Genomic DNA, 25,172 nt, shown 5'->3' with positions numbered 1-25,172 from the left:
TAAATAGTTTAAGTAATTTATTTCAACAAACAATGCTGTTGTTGGAAGAACAGAATATAGTTTAAGTCTAAAACTTACAGCACAATTAGTATTGCAATGTCAATTTAGAATTTGACAAATTAACCAGTAACAAAAATACACACATACAACAAAGAATAATGTAATATAGTTAAAGAAAAAGTGTATGGAATAGTATCTCAAATCCTAAAGAACTAATAGGGGATGAATAGTTGTCTATTTTTACCCCTTTGTAAGTAATTTTACTCTCTTATAATTCAATCAGTAATTGAAGTTTGTTTTTTTAGACATTTCTGTTAACACTTTTCCGCACACTTGTTAAGCTGCATGGAACTTGCGAGTTCAGTCGAGATGACATCTGATACCTTCTCGGTGCAGAAAAAAAACGCGACCTCAAACAGTACTTCATGGGTCAAATAGATTAACTGCTACCTCTCTCAGTAACTCTTCCTTTAAAAAATAATTATGTACTTCTTAATAATGCCTTTTGGTATTTTTTTAATATCTGCTAATTACACACAGGCTTCCCCCTGTTGAGTTGAAAGATTTATTGAGATTGACAATAGGACAGATCTGAAATAGCTTCATTATCATAATTTAAAAAGATGAATATTTTTAAATGAAAGGGTTTTGATTAAAACTAGCTCTGGAGTTATTACTGTAACATATTCATTCATGGCACGGGAATAGCTTTATGGGTGCAATATTAGTGTTTATTGCAGTGCCATGGTTAACGTGGTGCAAAAGATACAACACTGATAGGACCAGAGAACATAGCATTCCCTGGACATGTCTGGAGTGTAAGGATTAAAAAGGATTATAATAATGACACTGTACCTGCATTGTATTTATACATCCAGAGAGTCTCGGCCCTATTTCTATGACTAGCCTTTAGATAATTGAGATTCTATTCAATAGGCAGAAGTCTTTGCCTGTATAGTACCTCGTATACTGTTTGAATTACAGTAATATTGTGAGTACATAGTATGCTTAAAAGATTGTATTCGAGAGCAAATGCAATGGTTTCATTTCCTTGGAGATATTATGCCTTCCAGTTGTGCCTAGGACAAGAAAAAAATAATAGTTTTGTAACTAATACATTTTTTAAAGTAGCGTCATATACAATCTACTGTAACTAGGCAATAATCATTGAAGGCACAAGCACAGATTTATATAACACACACTTTGAAGTGTATAAATGACTTAATTAGGCTGGGCATTTCAAAAATTGTGATACCCAATTATTTAAATTGTACTGATTTTTTTTTCAGATGAGACAATGTGACATCGTTGGTAAGGTCAGCCATTTGTTGTCTATCTCTAATTGCCCTTGAAAGGGTGGTGGTGAGCCGCCTTCTTGAGCCACTGCAGTCTGTGTGGTGCAGGTACACCCACAGTGCTGTTAGGAAGCAGGTTCCAGGTTTTGACCCAGTGACAGTGAAGCAGCAGTGTTGGAACCTGTAATTCCAAGCCATGATGATGTGTGATTTGGAGGGGAACTTGCAGGTGGTGGTGTTCCCATGCGTTTGCTGCCCTTGTTTTTCTCGGTGATAGGGGTTGTGGGTTTGGAAGGTGTTGTTGAAGGGGTCTTAGCAAGTTGCTGCAATGCATCTTGTACATTGTATACACTGCTGCCACTCTGTACCCATGGTGAAGGGAGTGAATGTTTAAGATGGTGGATCGGGTGTTGATGAAGTGGACTGTTTTGTCCTGGATAGTGTTGAGCTTCTTGACTGATGTTGGAGCTGCACTCATCCAGGTGAGAGGAGAGTATTCCGTCACACTCCTGACTTGTGCCTTACAGATGGTGGACAGGCTTTGGGGAGTCAGGAGATGAATTACTCACCGCAAAGTTCCCAACTGTCTGTGACATCTTTTGATTATCTGCTCCTATCACTGCTTGCTTGTCCCTACAACCAACCCCCCACTACCAACTTCTCTTTCCACCCCCCCCCCCCCACCACCACCTTAAACCAGCTTATATTTCACCCCTCTCCTAACTTTACTCAGTTCTGCTGAAGGGTCATGAGGACTCGAAATGTCAACTCTTTTCTTCTCCGCCGATGCTGCCAGACCTGCTGAGTTTTTCCAGGTAATTCTGTTTTTGTTGCAGAGTTCCCAAAGTCTGGCCTGCTTTTGTAGCCACAGTATTTATATGGCTGGTCCAGTTAGGTTTCTGATCAGTGGTAACCCCAGGATATTAATGGTTGGGGATTCAGTGATGGTAATGCCATTGAATATCAAGGGGAGATGGTTACATTCTCTCTTGCTGGAGATGGTCATTGCCATTGGTCTCCAATAACCACAACCATCTTCTTTTTGCTAGGTATGACTCCAACCAGTGGAGAGTTTACCACCTGATTCCCATTGACTTCAATTTTGCTAGGGTGCCTTGATGCCACACAATGCTGCCATGATGTCAGCTCTGGAGTTCAGCTCTTTTTTCCATGTTTGGCCCAAGGCTTTAATGTGGTCAGGAGCCAAGTGGCCCTGTTGGAGCCCAAACTGAGCAGTAGTAAGCAGGTTGTTGCTGAGCAAGTGCTGTTTGAAAGCCCTGTCAACGACACCACTTTGCTGATGCTTGAGAGTGAACAGATTGGGTGGTAATTAGCAGGATTGGATTTGTCCTGCTTTTGGTGTTCAGCACATAGCTGGGCAAATTTCCACATTGTCGAGTAGATGCCAGTGTTGTAGCTGTATTGGAACAGCTTTGCTGCAGGCTTGACAGTTCTGGAGGACAAGTCTTCAGTACTATAGTCAGGATGTTGTCAGGGCCCATAGCCTTTGCTGTATCCAGTGTCTTCAGCCATTTCTCGATATCACATAGCGTAAATTGAATTAGCTTAAGACTGTTTTTTGTGATGATGGGGACCTCAGGAGGAGGTCAAAATGGATCATCCACTTATTCACTTCTGGCTGAAGGTGGTTGCAAATGTTTTGGCTCTCTCTCTTGTACTGATGTGCTGGACTCTGCCTTTGGAATGGAGATGATTGTGGAGCCTCCTCCTGTTAAATGTTCCTTTAAATCAGGCAATTAAACGACTAAGGCCAAGTGTACCAATTGTCTTGTTGATCTTAACCTATTTACACTAAGTGGCCTAACCGTCAGCGTATTTTATAGAGTCATATAGGTCTACAGCACAGAAAAAGGCCCTTCAGCCCATCAAGTCTGCGCCGGTCAAACAAGTATCTAATTATCCTAATCCCATTTTCCAGCACTAGGCCCATAGCCTTGTATGCCATGGCATCGCAAATGCACATCCAAATATTTCTTAAATGTTATGAGGATTTCTGCCTCTACCACCCTTTCAGACAGTGAGTTCCAGATTCCCACCACCCTCTGGGTGAAACAATTCTTCCTCACATCCCCTCTAAACCTCCTGCCCCTTACCTTAAATCTATGCCCCCTGGTTATTGATCCCTCCAACAAGGGGAAAAGTTCTTTCCTGTCTACCGTATCTATGCCCCTCATAATTTTATACACCTCAATCACGTCCCCCCTCAATCTCCTCTGCTCTAGGGATAATAATCTCAGTCTCTCCTCATAACTAAAACTCTCCAGCCCAGGCAACATCCTGGTAAATTTTCTCTGCATTCTCTCTAGCGCAATCACATCCTTCCTATAATGCGGATTCCAGAACTGCACACAATACTTTAGCTGTGGCCTAACCAGTGTTTTATACAGTTCTAGCATAACCTCCCTGCTCTTATATTCTATGTCTCCGCTAATAAGTGCAAGTATCCCATATGCCTTCTTAACCACCTTATCTATCTGTCCCACTACCTTAAGGGACCGGTGGACACGCACACCTCTGATCCCTCTGGTCCCTCTGATCCTCAGTACTTCCCAGGGTCCTACCATTCATCGTGTATTCCCGTGCCTCATTTGTCCTGCCCAAGTGCATCACCTCACACTTATCCGGATTAAATTCCATTTGCCACTGATCAGCCCACCTGACCAGCCCGTCCATATCCTCCTGTAATCTAAGGCTATCCTCCTCACTCTTGACCACCCCACCAATTTTCATGTCATCCTCAAACTTACTGATAAACCCTCCTAATAACTTAAAAAGCAGCGAACCTAGCAATCAACCACCAAGGAGAAGAACATCCACATGTGGGAAAGTTGATAGATGAGGATGTTTGGAGGAGAGCAAGTAAGGAACTTTCCAACACAGTCTGTCCAGCGGCAATATTAAATTTGATGATCTTGTGCATACTCATTTTGGTTCATCAATGAATCAATAGTTTGTGAATTTACAACATTCAGGGTGGAATTTTGTGGCCCTGTCACGGCAGGGGATGGGCTGTAAAATGTGGCAAGCCACTCAAAATTCCATTGACTTTGGTGGCACTGTAAAATCGCCCGGCATAAAATTCCACCCTCAGTAATTCCTGCTTCCTCAGTCACTTGGCCACGATTTGGAATGCTGGACAGTAACAACTACAAGGTGACCCCAAAATTGGGAAAATGCACTCATATACTGTATGGAGACATTCAACTAAACCAGGAAAATTAATTTCTTTTAATGCACCATGAAATGAGGATTTACCAAATGTACTAATTCCATTTTACAACATTCAATAAATCTTACCAACAGATAATATGAAAGTTGCAAAGCACAACATATCAATGGAATCCCTAGATTATAAGATGCCAGCTACAGCTTAACTTGCTTCACTCACCTTTAGCTGCTGATTAGTTCGTTTGAGAAACTGTATTTCTTCTGCATGCTTCTTCTCCTCCACTTGCCGCCTTTCATTCTCCCTTTTCTCTATGGCTTCACACTTCGCTTTCTGCTCATTGAGCTGTCTCTCCAGTTCTTTCTTTTCTGTTTCTAAATCAATGATCTAGCCAGGGGAAAATATGCACACAGAAACTATTATTATACATTCTGGAATGGTTAACAAAGTCAAATTCCAATTTTTTTCATTCATGGGATGGAGACGCCACTGGCAAAGCCAGTATCTGTTGCGCATCCTTAATTAGCCTTGAGAAAATTACCCTTGGTGAACCACCTTCTTGAACCTCTGCAGTTCATGTAGTTTAGGTTACACCCTTAGTGCTGATGGAGAGGAATGTAAAGGATTTTCGCCCAGTAGTAAAGAAGGAATGGCATTATATTTCCAAGACAGGAAGGCGCATGATTTGGGGGATGACCTTGCAGGTGGTGATGTTCCCCTTGCGCCTGCTGCCCTTGTCCTTCAAGGTGGTGGAGGTTGTGGGTTTGGAAGGCACTATTGAAGGAACCTTGGCGAGTTGCTGCAGTGCATTTTGTAGATGGTACACACTACAAGCACGGTGTGTCAACCATGGTGTGTGTGTGTCTCTCTCGCTCTCTCTGCGTCTCTCTCTCTCTCTCTCTATAAAATCCCCCTGGCATAAAATTCCACCCTCACTAGTTCCTGCTTCCTCAGTCACTTGGCCACAATTTGGAATTGAGTACATCCAAAATCCAGAATCCTGGACAGTAACAACTACAAGGTGACACCAAAATTAGGAAAATGTGGAGGAAATTAATATTTGACATGGTGGATGGGGCACTAATCAAGCAGTCTTTCTCCTGGATAGTGCCAAGTTTTTTGAGTGTTGTTGAAGCTGCGCCATCCAGGCAAGTAACATTCGGGCCACACAAGTGTCTGGCAATAACCATCTCCAACAAGAGAGAATCCAACCATTGCCCCGTGATGTTTAATGGCATTACCGTCACTAAATCCCCCACTATCAACACCGTGGGTGTTACCTTTGACCAGAAAGTGAACTGGACTAGCCATATAAACACTGTGGCTATAAGAGCAGGTCAGAGGCTAGGAATCGTGCGACGAGTAGCTCACCTTCTGACTCCCCAAAGCCTGTCCACCATCTACAAGACACAAGTCATAAGTGTGATGGAATACTCCCTATTTGCCTAGATGAATGCAGCTCCCACAATACTCAAGAAGCTTGACACCGTTCAGGACAAAGCAGCCCGCTTGATTGGCACCACAGCCACATTCACTCCCTCCACCACCGACGCACAGAAGCAGCAGTGTATACCATCTACAAGATGCACTGCAGAAATTCACCAAGGTTCCTTCGACAGCACCTTCCAAACCACGACCCACTACCATCTAGAAGGACAAGAGCAGCAGATAGATGGGAACACCACCACCTGGAAGCTCCCCTCCAAGTCACTCACCATCCTGACTTGGAAATATATTGCTGTTCCTTCACTATCGCTGGGTCAAAATCCTGGAACTCCCTTCCTAACAGCACTGTGGGTGTGCCTACACCACATGGATTGCAGCGGCTCAAGAAAGCAACTCACAACCACCTTCTCAAGGGCAACGAGGGATGGGGAATAAATGTTGGCCCAGCCAGCGAAGCCCACATCCTGTATATGAATTTTTTAAAAAGTGCAGAGTATTCATCCAAACTTGTGCCTTGCAGATGGTGGAAAGACTTTGGGGTGTCAGGAGGTAAGTTACTTACTTAAAAATACCCAGCATCTGACCTGGTCTTGGAACCACATTATTTTTGTGGCTGATTCAGTTAAGTTTTGGGATGTTAATAGTGGGGGATTCAGTGATGGTAACGCTATTGAAGGTCCTGGGGAAAAGATTAGACTCTCTCTTGTTGGGGATGATCATTACCTGGCACTTGTGCCACAAATGTTGCTTGCCAAATCAGCCCAGGCCTTAACATTGTCCAGGTATTTTTGCATGCGAGCACCAGACTGCTTCATTATCTGAGGAGTTGTGAATAGAGCTGAACACTGCAAACATCAGCGAAGATCCCCACTTCTGAGTTATGATGGAAAGAAAGTCAATGATGAGCCAGTTGAAGATGGTTAGGCCTAGGATATTGTCCTGAGGAACTCCCTTAGGGATGAAATGAGTGGATCCCAACAACCACAATCACGACGTATGACACAGAAAGTGGAACGTTTTCCCCACGATTCCCATTTACTTCAATTTTGCTCGGGCTCCTTGATGCCACACACAGTCAAATGCTGCCTTAATGTCAAGGCCAATCCCTCTCACGTCATCTCTGGAATTTAGCTCTTTTGCCCATGTTTGCACCAAGTCTGTAATGAGGTCTGGAGCTGAGTGTTCCTGGATTGAGCATTGAGGATTGAGAACCCAGATTGAGCATTGGTGAGCAGGTTATTGATGAATAAATTCCACTTGATAGCAGTGTTGACAACACCTTCCATCACTTTACTGATGATTGAGTGGACCAATGGGGCAGTAATTGGCCGAACTGGATTTATTCTGCTTTTGATGGACAGGGCATACATGGGCAATTTTCCACATTCTGGGTTCCAAATAAGAGTCATATTGGACTCGAAAAGTTAACTGTTTCTCTTTCCACAGATGCTGCCAGACCTACTGAGTTTTTCTAGCATTTTCTGCTTTTATTTCAAATTTCCAACATCCACAGTATTTTGCTTTTAATTTTCCACATTGTCAGTTGGATGCCAGTGTTGTAGTTGTACTGAAATAGTTCGGCAAGAGATGCAGCTAGCTCTGGAGCACATATCTTCAGCACTAATGCCGAGTTGTTGTCGGGGTCCATAGCCTTTTCAGAATTGAGTGCTCTCAGTCATTTCTTACAATCACATGAAGTGAATCGAATTGGCTAAGACTGGCATCTGTGATGCTGGGCACCTCAGGAGGAAGCTGAGCTGAATCACCCACTCAGCACTCTGACTGAAGATGGTTGCAAATGCTTCAACTTTGTCTTTTGCAATCTGGGCTCCACCATCATTGACGATGGGGATGTGCATGGAGTCTCCTTCTCCTGTTAGTTTTTTTAAATTGTTCAACACCATTCACAACTGAATGTGACAGGACACAGAGCTTCGATCTGATCCATTGGTTGTGAGATCGCTTAGCTCTGTCCATAGCATGCTGCCTGCACTGTTCAGCATGCATATAGTCCTGTGTTGTAGTTACATCTGGTTGGAACCTCTTAGCTATGCCTGGTGATACATTGGGCACATTCTCATACATTCTTCATTAAACCACGCTTGGTCCCCTGGCTTTATGATAATAGTAGACTGAAGGATATACTGGGCCTTGAGGTTCTGGTGGATACAATTCTGTTGCTGCTGCTGGTCCACCGCACCTCATGGATGCCCAGTTTTGAGCTGCTAGGTTGGTTCACATTTAGCATGGTGGTAGCGCCACACGGCATGACGGAAGTTGACCTAAGTATGAAAACAGGACTGACTTTCTCACCACAAGGACTGTCCTACCAAAACTATCATGTACGATATTTCTGCAACAGGTAGTTTGGTGAGGAAAAGGTCAAGAAGGCTTTTCCCTCATATTGCTTCTCTCACCATCTGCCACAGTCTGGCAGCTATATTCTCAGGGCTTGGCCCAGCTGGTTCAACAGAGGTGCTACATTATTACACATTCCTAATTGCATACAGTCATAGAGGTCTACAGCACAAAAAAAGGCCCCTCGGCCCATCGAGTCTGCGCCGGTCAAACAAGTATCGAACTATTCTAATCCCATTTTCTAGCACTAGGCCCATAGCCTTGCATGCCATGGCATCGCAAGTGCATATCCAAATATTTTTTAAATGTTACGAGGGTTTCTGCCTCTACCACCCTTTCAGGCAGTAAGTTCCAGATTCCCACCACCCTCTGGGTGAAAAAATTCTTCCTCACATCCCCTCTAAACCTCCTGCCTCTTACCTTAAATCTATGCCCCCTGGTTATTGATCCCTCTACCAAGGGGAAAAGTTCCTTCCTGTCTACCCTATCTATGCCCCTCATAATTTTATACACCTCAATCATGTCCCTGCTTAATCTCCTCTGCTCCATGGGAAAATAACCCCATTCTGGACTCTCCAGCCCAGGCAACATCCTGGTAAATCTCCTCTGCACTCTCTCTAACGCAAGCACATCCTTCCTATAATGTGGATTCCAGAACTGCATGCAATACTCTAGCTGTGGCCTAACCAGCATTTTATACAGTTCCAGCATAACCTCTTTGCTCCTATATATAATAAAGGCAAGTATCCCATATGCCTTCTTAACCACTTTATCTACCTGTCCCGCTACCTTAAGGGACCGGTGGACATGCACACCAATGTCCCTCTGATCCCTGGTACTTCCCAGGGTCCTACCATTCATCGTGTATTCCCATGTCTTGTTTGTCCTGCCCAAGTGCATCACCTCACACTTGTCTGGATTAAATTCCATTTGCCATGAACAGCCCATCTGACCAGCCCATCTATAGTCTCCTGTAAGCCAAGGCTATCCTCCTCACTATTTACCACCCCACCAATTTTCATGTCATCCACGAACTTACTGATCAATCCTCCTAGACTAAATCGTTTATATATACCACAAACAGCAAGGGACCCAACAGCGATCCCTGTGGAACCCCACTGGACACAGGCATCCAGTCACAAAAGTACCCTTCAACCTTCACCCCCTGCTTCCTGCCACTCAGCCAATCTGGATGTAACTTGCTAAATTGCCTTGGATCCCATGGGCTCTTACCTTCGTTATCAGTCTTCCATGCCTTATCAAAAGCCTTGCTGAAGTCCAAGTAGACTACATCAAATGCATTGCCCTTATCTACACATCTGGTCACCTCTTCAAAAAATTGAATCAAATTGGTCAGACATGACCTCCCCTTAATAAAACTATGCTGACTGTCCTTGATTAATCACTGCCTCTCCAAGTGTAGATTAATTCTCTCCCTCAGAATTGCTTCCAATAGTTTCCCCACCACTGAGGTTAGACTGTAGCTCCCTGGTTTATCCCTTCCATCCTTCTTGAATAATGGTACCACATTGGCTGTCCTCCAGTCCTCTGGCACCTCTCCTATGGCCAGGGAGGTATTGAAAATTATTGCCGCACCCCTGCTATCTCCTCCCTTGCCTCACTTAACAGCCTGGGATACATTTAATCCGGGCCTGGAGATTTATCTACTTTTAAGCCTGCCGGACCACTTAGAACCTCCTCCCTTTCTATGCTAATTTCTTTAATTCTTTCACAGTCCTTCTGCCTGATTTCCATACCCACGTCGTCCCTCTCACTTGTGAACACCGACACAAATTATTCATTTAGAACCCTACCTGCGTCTTCTGGCTCCACACAAAAATTACCATTATGGTCCTTAATGGGCCCTACTCTTTCCCTAGTTATCCTCCTACTCTTAATGTACTTGTAAAATAACTTTGGATTTTCCTTTATTTTACCTGCATGTTTTTTCATGTCCCCTTTTTGCTCTCCTAATTTCCTTTTTAAGTTACCCCCTACACATTCTATACTCCTCCAGGGTTTCCACTGTTTTGAGCCCTCGGTATCTGCCATAAGACTCCCTTTTACTTTTTATCCAATCCTGTACATCCCTCGACATCCAGGGTTCCCTGGATTTGTTGGTCCCACCCTTTATCTTTACTGGGATATGTTAGCCCTGTACTCTCCCCATTTCCTTCTTGAATGAGTTCCACTGCTCTGATGCAGATTTACCTAAAAGTAGCTGCTCCCAGTCTACTCTGGCCAAATCATATCTGCACTCCAGAAGGTGGTGGTGAGCTGCCTTCTTGGACCACTGCAGTCCATGTGGTGTAGGTACACCCACAGTGCTGTTAGATAGGGAGTTCCAGGATTTTGACTGAGTGACACTAAAAGAACAGTGATATATTTCCAAGTCAGGATGGTGAGTGGCTTGAAGCGGAACTTCCAGGTGGTGGTGTTCCCATCTATCTGCTGCCTTTGTCTTTCTAGATGGTAGAGGTCGTGAGTTTGGAAGGTGCTGTCTAAGGAGACTTGGTGAGTTCCTGCAGTGCATCTTGCAGATGGTACACACTGCTGCCACTGTGCATCAGTGGTGGACGGAGTGAATGTTTATGGATGGGGCGCCAATCAAGCGGGCTGCTTTGTCCTGGATGGTATCAAGCTTCCTGAGTGTTGTTGGAGCTGCACTCATCCACGCAAGTGGAGAGTATTCATCAAACTTCTGACTTGTGCCTTGTAGATGGTGGACATGCTTTAGGGAGTCAGGAGGCGAGTTACTCGCCACAGGATTCCTAGCCTCTGGCTTGCTCTTGTAGCCACAGCATTTATATGACTAGTCCAGTTCAGTTTCTGGTCAATAGAAACTCCCAGGATGTTGATAGTAGGGGATTCAGCAATGATATTGCCAGAGAATGTCCAGTGGCAATGGTTAGATTCTCTCTTGTTGGAGATGCTCATTGCCTGGCACTTGCGTGGTGCAAATGTTACTTGCCACTTATCAGCCCAAACCTGGATATTGTCCAGGTCTTGCTGCATTTGGACATGGACTGCTTCAGTATCTGAGGAGTCGCGAGTGGTACAGAACATTGTGTAATCATCAACGAACATCCTCACTTCTGACCTTATGATGGAAGGTCATTGATGAAGCAGCTGAAGATGGTTGGGCCTAGGACACTATCCTGAACAACTCCTGTAATGGTGTCTTGGAACTGAAATGGCTGACCTCCAACAACCACAGACAACTTCCTTTGTGCTGGGTATGATTCCAACCAGCGGAGAGTTTTACCCGATTCCCATTGACTCCAGTTTTGCTAGGGCTCCTTGATGCCACACTCCGTCAAATGCAGCCTTGATGTCAAGGGCAGTCACTCTCACCTCACCTCAGGAGTTCAGCTCTATTGTGCTTGTTTGAACCAAGGCTGTAATGAGGTCAGGAGCTCAGTGGCCCTGGCGATACCCCAACTGAGTGTCAATCAGCAGGTTATTGCTAAGCAAGTGCTGCTCGAAGCACAGTTGATGATCCCTTCCATTACTTTACTGATGATGGAGAGTAGACTGATGGGGCGGTAATTGGCCGAGTTGGATTTGTCCTGATTGTTGTGTACAGGAGCCATACCTGGGCAATTTTCCACATTGCTGGGTAGATGCTAGTATTGCAGCTGTACTGGAACGGCTTGGCTAGGGGCGCGGCAAGTTATGCAGCACAAGTCTTCAGTACTATTGCCAGAATATTGTCAGGGCCCATAGCCTTTGCAGTAGCCAATGCCTTCAGCCATTTTTTGATATTACATAGAGTGAACTAAATTGGCCGAAGACTGATGTCTTTGATGGTGGAGATGTCCGGAGGAGGCCGAGGTGGATCATCCATTCAGCACTTCTGGCTGAAGATTGTTGCGAATGCTTCAGCCTTATCCTTTGCACTGATGTGCTGGGCTCTCCCATCATTAAAGATGGGGATATTTGTGGAGCATCCTCCTCCAGTGAATTGTTCAATTGTCTGCCACTATTCACGACTGGATGTGGCAGGACTGCAGAGTTTAGATCTGATCCATTGGTTGTGGAATTACTTAGCTCTGTCTATCACTTGCTGCTTATGCTGTTTGGCATGCAAGTAGTCCTGTGCTGTAGATTCACCAGGTTGGCACCACATTTTTAGGTATGCCTGGTGCTGCTCCTGACATGCCCTCCTGCATTCTTTATTGAACCAGGATTGATCCCCTGGCTTGGTGGTAATGGTAGAATGGGGGTTATGCCAGGCCATGAGGTTACAGATGGTGGTTGAGTACAATTCTGCTGCTGATGGCCCACAGCGTCTCATGATTGCCCAGTCCGGTGTAGCTAGGTTTGTTCAAAATCTATCCCATTTAGCACTGTAGTAGTTCTACACAACACAATGGAGGCTATTCTCAATGTGAAGACGGGACTTCGTCTCCACAAGGACTGTGCAGTGGTCACTCCTACTGATACTGTCATGGACAGGTGCATCTGCAGCAGGTAGGTTGGTGAGGATGAGGTCAAGTATGCTTTTCCCTCTTGTTGGTTCCCTTACCACCTGCCACAAACCCAGTCTAACAGCTATTAACTTTAGGACCCGGCCAGCTCGGTCAATGGTGGATCTACCAAGCCACTCTTGGTGATGGACATTGAGTCCCCCACCCAGAGTACATTCTATGCCTTCCCACCCTCAGCGCTTCCTCCAAGTGGTGTTCAACATAGAGGGGTACTGATTCATCAGTTGAGGGGGGAGGGGCGGTACATGGTAATCAGGAGGTTTCCTTGCCCATGTTTGACTTGATGCCATGAGGCTTCATGGGGTTTGGAGTCGATGTTGAGGACTCCCCGGGCAACTCCCTCTTGACTGTATACCACTGTGCCGCCATCTCTGCTAGGTCTGTCCTGTAGTGGGACAGGACATACCGGGGATGGTGATGGTGGAGTCTGGGACATTATCTGTAAGGTATGTTTCCGTGAGTATGACTATGTCAGGTTGTTACTTGACTAGGCTGTGGGACAGCCCTCACAATTTTGGCACTAGCCCTCAGATGAAGGCAGCTTACCACCACCTTCTCAAGGGCAACTAGGGATGGACAATAAATGCTGGCCCAGCCAATGGAGCCCACATCTCATGAATGAATTAAAAAAAAATATTAGTAAGGAGGACTTTGCAGGGTCAACAGGGCTGAGTTTGCCATTGTCATTTCCGGTGCCTAGGTCAATGCCAGGTGGTTCATCCGGTTTCATTCCTTTTGGACTTTTTAGCAGTTTGATACAACTGAGTGGCTTGCTCGGCCATTTCAGAGGGCAGTTAAGAGTCAACCACTTCGTTGTGGGTTTGGAGTCACATGGACAACTAAAAAAGAAATAAGGAGGGAGAAGATTAAATATGAGGGTAAACTATCCAGTAATATAAAAGAAGATTGCAAGAGTTTTTTTAGATATATAAAGGGCAAGAGAGAGGCAAAAGTGGACATTGGGCCGCTGGAAAATGACGCTGGAGAAGTAGTAGTGGGGAACAAAGAAATGGTGGAGGAACTGAATAGGTACTTAGCGTCAGTCTTCACGGTGGAAGACATGAATAACATCCCCAAAGTTCAAGAGAGTCACGGGGCAGAGGTGAGTATGGTGGCCATTACCAAGGAGAAGGTGCTAGGAAAACTGAAAGATCTGAAGGTGGATAAATCACCTGGACCAGATGGATTACACCTCAGAGTTCCGAAGGAGATAGCTGAAGAGATAGTGGAGGTGTTAGTGGTGATCTTTCAGGAATCACTGGAGTCAGGGAGGGTCCCAGAGGACTGGAAACTCGCTAATGTAACCCCCCTGTTTAAGAAGGGAGTGAGGCAAAAGACGGGAAATTACAGGCCGATTAGCCTGACCTCGGTCGTTGGTTAAGATTTTAGAGTCCATTATTAATGATGAGATTTCAGAATACTTGGAAGTGCATGGTAAAATAGGGCAAAGTCAGCATGGTTTCATCAAGGGGAGGTCATGCCTGACAAATCTGTTAGAATTCTTTGAGGAGTTAACGAGTAGGTTAGACAAAGGAGAACCAATGGATGTTATCTACTTGGACTTCCAGAAGGCCTTTGACAAGGTGCTGCACAGGAGGCTGCTCAGTTAGATAAGAGCCCATGGTGTTAGAGGCAAGGTACTAGCATGGATAGAAGATTGGCTTTCTGGCAGGAGGCAGAGAGTGGGAATAAGGGGGTCCTTCTCAGGATGGCGGCCGGTGACTTGTGGAGTTCCGCAGGGGTCAGTGTTGGGACCACAATTTTTCACTTTATACATTAATGATCTAGATGAAGGAACTGAGGGCATCCTGGCTAAGTTTGCAGATGATACAACGATAGGTGGAGGGACATTGTATTTGTATTGAGGTGGCAGGGAGGCTGCAGAAGGATTTGGACAGCTTAGAAGAATGGGCAAAGAAGTGGCAGATGAAATACAACGTGGACAAGTGTGAGGTCATGCACTTTGGTAGGAAGAATAGAGGCATAGACTATTTTCTAAATGGGGAGAGAATTCAGAAATCTGGAGTGCAAAGGGAGTTGGGAGTCCTAGTCCAGGATTCTCTTAAGGTTAACTCGCTGGTTGAGTCGGTAGTTAGGAAGGCAAATGGAATGTTGGCATTTATTTCGAGAGGACTAGAATATAAAAGCAGGGATGGCTGCTGAGGCTTTATAAGGCTCTGGTAAGACTACATTTAGAATATTGTGAGCAATTTTGGGCCCCGTATCTCAGGAAGGATGTTCTGGCCTTGGAGAGGGTCCAGAGGAGGTTCACGAGAACAATCCCAGGAATGAAAGGCTTAACATATGAGGAACGTTTGAGGACTCTGGGTCTATACTCGATGGAGTTTAGAAGGATGAGGAGGGATCTGATTGAAACTTACACAATACTGAAAGGCCTGGATAGAGTGGACGTGGGGAAGATGTTTCAATTAGTAGAAGAGACTAGGACCCGAGGGCACAGCCTCAGAGTAAAGGGAAGACCTTTTAGAACAGAGATGAGGAGAAACTTCTTTAGCCAGAGAGTGGTGAATCTATGGAATTCATTGCCACAGAAGGCTGTGGAGGCCAGGTCATTGAGTGTATTTAAAACCGAGATAGATAGGTTCTTGATTGGTAAGGGGATCAAAGGTTAAGGGGAGAAGGTGGGTGAATGGGGTTGAGAAAGTTATCAGCTATGATTGAATGGCGGAGCAGACTCCATGGGCTGAATGGCCTAATTTCTGCTCCTATGTCTTATGGTAGGCCAGACCAGGTAAGGACGGCAGATTTCCTTCCCTAAGGGACATTAGTGAACCAGATGGGTTTTTCCAACAATTGACAATGGTTTCATGATCATCATTAGACTTTTAATCCCAGGCTTTTATTGAGTTCAAACTTCACCATCTACCATGGTAGGATTCGTACCCGGGTCCCCAGTGCATTACCCTGGGTCTCGGGATTACTAGTCCAGAAACTTTATCTGTAACTGTTGCTTGTCTAGTCTTTCCCAAAGTTGGTACAAGTTCTCAGATGTTAGTGAGGAGGACTTTGAAGGATTGTCTGAGATGGGTGCGCCTATGTTGAAGTGTCTGTTTTTTTTATTATTCAGCTTTTTCACAGCAATTTGACACAACTGAGTGGCTTGCTAGGATGTTTCAGAGGTCAGCTGAGAGTCATCACCATTATTATGGGTTTAGATTCACTTACAAGCCATACCAGTCTGGATGGCAAAGTTCCTTCCCTAAAGAACGTTCGTGAACCAGGTGGAAAAACAACATTCCAGCAATTTCATGATCACCAGCACTGACAGTAACTTTTTATTTATTTATTTAATTAACTGAATTTAAATTCCCCTGCTGAACTTGCTTCCAGATCATGAGACCTGACCTCTGGATTACTCAGTAACTTAGCCACTGTGCTACCATATCCAAACGGTACATCATATAAATATAATAGAATCCCTGTACACACTGGCTCTTTCGATTCCTCCTTAAAGAGAAAAAAATCTTGAAAGCTGATTAGAAAGGTATATGTTGTGTATATGTAATGTTCGTACTGGGTTACTACACAGTGTTAGCTTTCTACTAAGTAGGCGAACAGCATTGCCTAATGAGTACTATGTGCAGTAAACAACTCCCCAACAAGCAGAAGTATAGTAATAATGGTGACCAATTAAAAATCAAATTTCTTTTAATTATCAATCTACTCACATGGGCAACTGAATTACAATTTTAACCAACAACAAACATTTACCTTCTTCTCCATATCAGTTTTTCCCTCTTCTGCTTGCAAAGCTTTCCTCATCCCAAAGGCAACACTGCTTTCGTACAGGGTCTGATAGGCAGAAATGGTCATACGGATCTCATCGCGGACTCGCAACAACAGTAATCCACGCTCGGCACAGTTTATGGTCACCTGTCTGATCAGTTCATCTATGAAGAACAATGCAAAACACAACTCACAAAAAAAATCTATGCCTTACATAGCTCATGTATCACAGCAGCAGAACTTCATGATGTTGCATCACAAAAAGTGCCAATTCCCAGCCTTTGTTTAATTTCCAGTTTTTAATTAAGTACATTAATAAGGGATGCGACAGTGTGCATTTTATTCCATTTAAGATAGTGACCATTCATTAGAGTAATTTTCCACTTTAGGAAACTAGTTTGTGTTTGGATGTGATGATTCATAAAGTTGAATAGCTTGCTCATTGTCAAAACCCACGCATGATATATGGGAGGGCTATCAGTTCACATGGAACAATACAGCAGCATGTAAATGTCTTTCCAAGAGAAATTTGGAAGAAAGAAACTAGGGGTCACCACTTCAAAGAACATTATTAATGACAGCGAGAATATCGATATTGGGTTTATGGACACAAAAAGACCTCCTTTAGCTACTGTAAATGCCTCCAGTGATAAGTATTAAATCGGTGCAGGTGTAAACAAAACCCACCTCATGCCAAGTCTCAAACCAGTGTTAATTCAGATACATACAAACAGTTGTAGTTAAAGATTGGCAGGTGGGCTAGTGACCTGATTCTGACATTTGGCTTCTCTTGGTATTTACTGCTATCTCCTGCCAATTGAGAACACAGTGTTTTAAATTTATGCGGACATTTTGCTTCTACGCCCATTACCTAAAGTGTGCCATACATGTATTAGATTTTAGTTTTTTTGTGGGAGACGGGAAGAGATTCTGACAAGAGGTTTTGCAACAGAAGCCTGATTATTGAATTTCTCTGAAGATTTGTTCTTAATTTTTATGCATTTATCAATGTAACAAAAGATAAAGAGCCCTGAAGAGACTTACCAAAACACTGCGAGTACAGCTCTCTACGGACTGGGCAAATCCCAGTTTCTCGAGCTTGCCGCTGTTGCAGCTTGAGATCTAGTTGTTCCTGCAGATGGACAACATCGATCCGAGTGCAGGGAGTACTGGATACCTGCTGAATCCACAACTGCGAGTTTTCCGTCCATTCTCTGCAACACAATGTAAATTGGCTGAGGGTTATAGCACTAATAAAATGGAACTGTGCAATTATCTTCTAGGAATTGTAATGTATCTGCTTTGCATATTTTCCCCCTCTGTCTATCGACAGCATACATTCAAAATTTTTTTGCCCTTCAAGATGAGGCATATCAGTCTTGGATTTGGAATATTTTTAAAGTCTGTCAGGGTTGAGTACACCCATGCAAAGTTGGTATGGCATTGAATAGATGCACAATAAAGCTCTCTCTATCCTGCCCCAACAACGTGCCTCAACTCCATCTTAGAAGAACATTCATTTTGCCAGTCAGCCATCCTTGTTCTATTTTGAGTGAGAATGCCAAATCAGTAAAAAATTGTTAACGATTCTGTTCTTTAGCTTGTATAATCATTGGGGACTGGGTTGAAACTCGTAAACTCAATGGAAAAGAATTCAACCCATTGGATCAACATCACCTGTACAAAGCCTGGAAGGTCAGATTAACCTCAGTCTGAAACAAAAGCAGAAAATGCTGGAAACACTTAGCCAGTAAGGCAGCACCTGTGGAGAGAGAAACAGAGTTAACAGGCAGGAATTTGAGCCCACACCGGGGCCAGGGATGGGGGCGGGCCAGAACTAAAAGTAACCCCGCTAGCTGGCATGCCAGTTCCCTGGCTCTATCCCAGCTCCAGGCCAATTTTGTAGAGATGCGATGAGTGAGGGCTGGGAAGAAGGGTGGCCAACATGGTTCATTGTGAGCTTAGTGAGGTTAATTAAGGAGGCCCACTTGAATTTTCCAGTCGGCCTCCAAGTTCCCAGAGGTGGCAGAGGCCATTTAGGTGCCTGGGGATGGTCTGCGGGAAGCCAGCACTCCAGGTAGGCCCAGCGGCCCTTCATGCTTGCCTGAGTGCAGGAGCAGCCACAGGCCATCCTGTAGAGGGGCTCCCTCCCAGTTATGGCCTGGCTGTAAGGTCCAGTTTTTAATTTAAAGTTTATCTTGAAGTGCCCTCTCCCTTACTTACCCTCTTTTGCAGCCTACTGTTCTTTTTAAACTGGGAAGCCTCTAGTTGGCCTTCAGCAGCTTTGAAAGCCCACTTGGTGTCCTTAATTGGATGGAGAGCCTGTCTCTATGCCAATTAAGGGGCTGCCCAGTAAAAATCACAATGAATGGCTGTGTTCCATCCCTCCACCCCTGGAGGTGAGTTCAGCACCTGGAAACTGTCCTGACCTCTGTTTCACACCCCTGGAGGGAAAATCCTGCCCAACGTTCCAGATCGATGACCTTTAGACTGATCTTGAATAGAAATTAAGATGTAAACTCCTTAGCAAGTTTAAGGGTGATATAGACACAGTATGGCGTCATCAAATTGACAAGAAGAAAAAAGTGGTCATTTAAGGTGTATAAGCTGTTTTTTATGCCATTGAATCAGTGTCCTTTACGATTTGTAAGGTAATAGTTTTTGTTCCACTTTATTCTAATTTCCCAGTAGGACTATTTTGAAATGAATGGTATGAATGGGTACTACTGAACTATTTAAAATGTTTGTGAATTGTCGTCTACCTACAGGTGCTAGCTGAAAGTTTAATTATGTAGATCTGTTATGGCTGACAGTCGGATAGATTCTTAAGGAAGTTATAGTGCCTTACTTTGTTCACTAAATTTTAACTGAGGTAATAGGTTGAGCATTCCAGTATAGCAGCGGCATAGTAGCAGCATGAAACAACTGGCTTCACCTGTTGCTTAAATTTTTGAGAGCAATACAAGTGGTATTCACCTCTAACAGGATGCTGCCGTCAAGCCAAAAAGACACTTCGCCTATCACACAAATGAATAACGTGGTGTATGACTTTCAGTGCCAGTGTGATGCTAGGTATGTCCCAAAGGCTGGTGGATTGTATCAAACAGCATGCCCCTTCCACTGTTCACAATGGGCAAGGTACAGACTGTATGCAACCAGCCCGGGCTTGCAAAACTCAAAACAGTGTCCAACATTAGATGTGATTAGCAAATTTGCTAAATAATCCTCAGAGCTAAGAATTATGCTGACAACCAGTTTAAGATTGTCAGTCAGGCTTGCAGTGTGGCGCATTTGCATGTACTAGAAGCTACATATACTAATTCATAAGACCCTGTTCTTTGCAGACAGAAAGAACCTGTACATACATTGCGCCCATTTCAGCTAAACAAAATAAGTGACAGCCATTCACTTGTTCATTCCAGGACAATGTCTTGACCCATCAGAGTCAAGCTGCCTGGTTTAAATTTCAAACAATGCTTAGCAGTTAACTGTAGGTCACAGTCAATGGTGCATTCCCCATGGCAACACGTCTACCAATCAGAGTCCACTTGCCAACCAATCAGCACTCTCTTCTCATACAGTATAAATATGTTGTTTCTCCTGACATTGGTATTTTCTTGCGAATTGTCCTGATGAGTGCAAGACAAAAGGCTTTGACAAAAAATGTCTCTTTTCTCAGCCACAGATGAGCTGAGGCAGGGTCGGAGATAAGTGATATTATGGAGGTAGAAGTTAAGGGCCTTTGTGATAGAGAGAATAGGGAGACGGAAGCTCAGCTCAGAATCAAATAGGTTAGCACAGTTACGAAAGATCTGGTACAGCCTCAGACAGTGTCCAGGGAGCGGAATGGAATCAGTGGCTAGGGAATGGAGTTTGTGATAGGGGTCAAAGATAATGGCTTTGGTCTTCCAAACGTTTAATTGGAGGATGTTATGGCTCAGCCAGAACTGTAAGTCAAATACTGAGGCAGTTGAGAAGTCCAGAAAGACGGTGGTAAAGTAGTGTTGAGTGTTCCAATGTACAGATGAAGCCTGACAACAAGTCTTTGGATGCTGTTGCTGAGGGCAATGTGTAGATGAGAAATAGGAGAGGACTAAGGATAGATCTTTGGGGACTCCAGAGGTAATTGAGTGGAGCTGGGAAGAGGAACCATTGCAGATTTTCTGACCACTATTGGGTGAATAAGAGTGGAGTCAGGCAAGGGCAGTCCCGCCCAGCTGGACAGCAGAGGAGAGGTGTTGTAGCAGGATAGTGTGATCAACCATGTCAATGACTACAGAGAGGTCAAGATGGATGAGGAGGGAAACCAACATCGCTAAAAATAGTTTAATTGGCCATTCATCTTATTTTCTCTTTGTAGGATATCTGTACAAATTGGCTGCCATATTTGCCAACATAGCAAGAATGCATGTACCTCAAATTGATCCTGAAGCACTTTTGGACATGATAAGATACTTTTTAAATGCAATTTCTTTTGTATTTTTGGGCTGTTGTAATCATAGTTTGTTGACACTGCTGGCAAGTGTGCCTGTATAGATATTACATGAGGTCAGCACTGTGCTCAGCTGTCATGTCTCTCTTCTGACATTCAGTATCTAGATTTCCTCATGACCCATTTTTGTTGCTGATGTGGATAACAGAGTGTAGAGTTAGATCTACATCACCTGGGTGACACACTGGAGCGCAAAACCTGTAACACTCCAAGTCTTAAATTTATAAAGTCTGTCCTTAATAGATACCCAAAAGTCCACAGTAACAGTACAAAGTAAAACTGGTTTGTACCACTCTTGTGGTAGATAACAACTATGGAATAAAACCTGTGGATTAAAAAGTCTCATGTTTGACACAAAATACAATGCATTTTTACAGAAAAATTGGGTTCAAAACATTAGCTGTGCGACTTAACAATGACTCCAATTCTATAAAACCTCCTCTCCACAAGATGCTAATGTTATAAAAAGCTGTATTGAAATTAATTTGAAAAACACTATCAAGCAATGCAATAAAATTAGTTACAAAATGTAATGCTATTTTTTCTGGACTGAAATCTTCAAATTTCCCAATTAAATGCCTTTCAATTTGTGGGGGAAATCCTGCCGGTTTACCTGGGTGGCAAAATCGCATTTAAAATCTCCTCAGTCTGCTTGGTGATGTCTATAGAAACTGTTTTGGCTTTTGGAGGACTTGGAATTGGTGATGTAGATGTCGGCTGCTGGTGACTCATTTTGAAGGGCCGAGCCTGTAACACATAAAGAGGCAAATTGGATTCTGCAATGCAACACTGACCTACCAAGTATTGGAATCTCCAGCAGATACAAATCGCTGATCCTTCTGTGAACCAGGAATATTACTTTCAAAACTAAACAAAAATTAAAACTTGGGCCTTTTTAATTTGGCTATTTCTGAGCTAAGGGGGCATGTGTGACAGTTGACTAAAAAGCCCAGTGAAGAATGAATCCATTTATTGATTTTTAGTGACATTTACAACACATTAGGCAGAATATTGCGCTCGTTGGGCGGACGTGTGCCCGACCCGAACGAGTGTAAAATGACGCACGATGACGTTGGGTGAGCGTCCCAACGTCACTGCGCAATCGTGTGATATTTCGGTCGGCGGGCGCATGTGGGAGTCGGCAGCGCGCCTGCCAACAATTAGGCAGCTTATTAAGGCCCTTAATGGACTAATTAAAAGAAATTTCTCTGCCCAGCCAACCTTACGGCAAATCGACCAGGCAGCCTTTGGATTTTTTGCGAAACCTCATCCACGGGCGGGATGAGGTTTTGATCAGCGAATATAAAATTTTAAAAATTCAGACTCATTTCTAACATGTCCCTGCTCACGTGACAGATGAGGGGACATGTTTTTAACATATTTAAATTCTTTACTTTTATTTTAAAAAGCTTCAGCTCCCTGAGGCAGCTCTGCGTGCACCTGTGAACTTTTGCACTCACCCTCTCCCCACCCTGGCAGCGCTACAGCGCACAATTCACATTGGCTAGCCATTAATTGGCCCGCCAGCATGAAATCGCGGCCCAATTGCGGGCAGCTTTCCAGCTCGCCTGACGACCGGAAAACCCTGGCCATTATAACGAAACGCTGCACTACTGTACATACTCTCACATACTTCAATTGACATCTGTCCCATATTTCATTTTTTAACTGATACAATAGAGAAAACTAATAACTGTGGGAATTACTAAGGTAAAATATTTCTCATTATTAGACTGACAAAAACAATCTGTCCAACACGACGAAATCTAGGCAATGAAAACTTGTCTGTTGTGATAGTTCAGCTCAAATGGTAAGACTCTTAGCAATGAGTAGAAGTTTGTGGATTCAAGCTCCACCCTAAGAGCTGAGCACATCATCTTAGCTGGTACGAAGGCTGTGCTGAATTTTTGGAGGAGCTGGAATAGAAATTCCTTTGCATCTCGCCAATAGTTAGTGTGTGAATTCAGTGTTGGACTTGCAAATTTCACAGTCATATGCCCCATGCCAGAAGTTCACACAAAATGTGGCTGCCATCATATGATTAAAGACAAACATTAGTTGACTGCCAGCAATTGCTGCCTGGGAATTTCTGTAGCTGCCCAGAAAAATATGATGCCAAGTTTCAGGAAGTTGGTTCAAACAGTGCCATTTAATGGGGTCCCCATCTCTATTCCAACAGAAGCTATTTTGGATGCTGGGGATTTTGGGGGCAATTTTTGGCTGCTTTTGATGTAGTTCAGAGAACAGAGCAGTTGGTCGGCTGACTCTTATCTGCAGTGCACTCTTTGACTGTAGGAGGCTCAGAAAAGATGGGTATGTTGCTCGGATTAGCACTAAGGCTGCCACAGCAGCGGCAAAAACAGATGTGACAGTAAAGGCATGTGGTGGGTCAAAGAAGATGGTGAAGGAGTCAAGGGAGAAGGACGAGCTATGGCAAACGGGTTTTCTGGATGTTGTAACCCAACATATCAGAGGGACAGTGTGTGAGGAGGCCACGTTGCAGCAGCAGGCTGTCACTGATAGATGTCACCTGTAGCAGCGAGAATTGGAGCCAAACACCAGACACAGCACTACCTGTGGCTGTGAAAGTAAAGTGGTTCTTAGTTTCTATACCACAGCCTCGTTCCAGGTTGCAACATCAGGCAATTTACTGTCCATTTGCCCATCAAGTAGAAGACTGCCTCATTCACAAGGATAGAATAATACATCACCTTCTGAACAGGATGTCTTTGGTCTGACCATTGGCAAGCAGCAAAAGAAGATCCTGTCTCATCCACATCTTGATGTCAGACTGATAGCTGGTCAGTAACAATTGTGGAACCAAATGGTGTAGAGATGTTGGCTATCATCAGTAATACAAGAGCCAATTCTATGCTTTTACGGAAAACCTTGCTGAGGAATATGAGGGAGCCAATAATGCAATGATATACTGTGCAGCCATATAAGTATCAGCCATTGTAGGATATATACTGGGTACATTGAGGCACATAGGAAATCATGAGGGCAGTGCCACAGAAGAAATATAGTGAAGGGGGTCGCAAGCCAGAGAAGTTGAAAAGCGATAACTCTGGTCACAGGCACACAAGATGTCATTGCTGGCTTTGGCTAGGAAAGTCTCAGTGCTTTGGGCAGGATAGAAACTGGACTTGAGGAGTTCAAGTAGAGAGAGATGCACATAGAATTGAGTGATGACAACACTGCAGATTCTCTGATGAAAATGAGATTGGGAATGAGATAATAGTTCGAAAGGGTGAAGGTGTTCAAGGTTTATGACAGTTTTGAGCAGGAGCGTGGAAGTTAATTGTCGTGGGCTCACTGGGCGCATTGAGGTCAGTGAACTCAGTACAGACCATGTTCACATGGGCAATCGGCAGGGAGCAAAGAGAAGCTGTACCCAAGCCATGGGATGGTTTACAGGTTAAAATTGTACAGAGCCCTCACCTTGGCAGACTTTTTCTCCATATTCCTGCTGACAAGCAGTGGATGGTCATATTTCAACAGTGAGTCTATTGGAGGGATCATATTCTGTGGCTCAGATCCACCCTGCGTCTCCTGGTTTAGCCTGGTCTCTCTCTCGCCCTTTCCCTCTCTCTATTCCAGTTTATCCCACACTCTCTCTATCCCAGTCTCTCTCTCCCTCTCTCTCTCTATCCCAGTCTCTCTCTCTATCCCAGTCTTTCTCTCCCTCTCTCTATCCCAGTCTCTCTCTCTCTGTCCCAGTCTCTCTCTCTCTCTGTCCCAGTCTCTCTCTCTCTCTCTGTCCCAGTCTCTATCTATCCCAGTCTCTCTCTCTCTATCCCAGTCTCTCTCTCTCTCTCTAACCCACTCTCTCTCTCTATCCCAGTCTCTCTCTCTCTCTATCCCAGTCTCTCTCTATCCCAGTCTCTCTCTCTATCCCAGTCTTTCTCTCCCTCTCTCTATCCCAGTCTCTCTCTCTCTGTCCCAGTCTCTCTCTCTCTCTGTCCCAGTCTCTCTCTCTCTCTCTGTCCCAGTCTCTATCTATCCCAGTCTCTCTCTCTCTATCCCAGTCTCTCTCTCTCTCTCTATCCCAGTCTCTCTCTCTATCCCAGTCTCTCTCTCTCTCTCTCTATCCCAGGCTCTCTCTCTCTCTATCCCAGTCTTTCTCTCTCTCTATCCCAGTCTCTCTCTCTCTGTCC

At 44.2% G+C, this 25,172-nt stretch overlaps 1 protein-coding gene across 1 annotated transcript; it reads right to left on the bottom strand.

The window, feature by feature from the left end:
• Positions 1–24,727, bottom strand: dnali1 (dynein, axonemal, light intermediate chain 1). Its single transcript, XM_078566964.1, has 6 exons — positions 24,457–24,727; positions 21,629–21,762; positions 17,568–17,737; positions 16,509–16,687; positions 4,705–4,869; positions 1–1,079 (listed from the first exon to the last, which is right to left on the bottom strand). The coding sequence occupies exons 1-6, from the start codon at positions 24,535–24,537 to the stop codon at positions 1,044–1,046; spliced, it is 765 nt and encodes a 254-aa protein (XP_078423090.1). The 5' UTR covers positions 24,538–24,727; the 3' UTR covers positions 1–1,043.
• Positions 24,728–25,172: the final 445 nt, after the last annotated feature.

This window comes from Cetorhinus maximus, chromosome 21 (assembly GCF_964194155.1).
Source record: "Cetorhinus maximus chromosome 21, sCetMax3.hap1.1, whole genome shotgun sequence".
NCBI lineage: Eukaryota > Metazoa > Chordata > Chondrichthyes > Lamniformes > Cetorhinidae > Cetorhinus > Cetorhinus maximus.
Note: the sequence above shows the minus strand (reverse complement) of the source record. Positions and strands in the feature narration are given on the sequence as shown.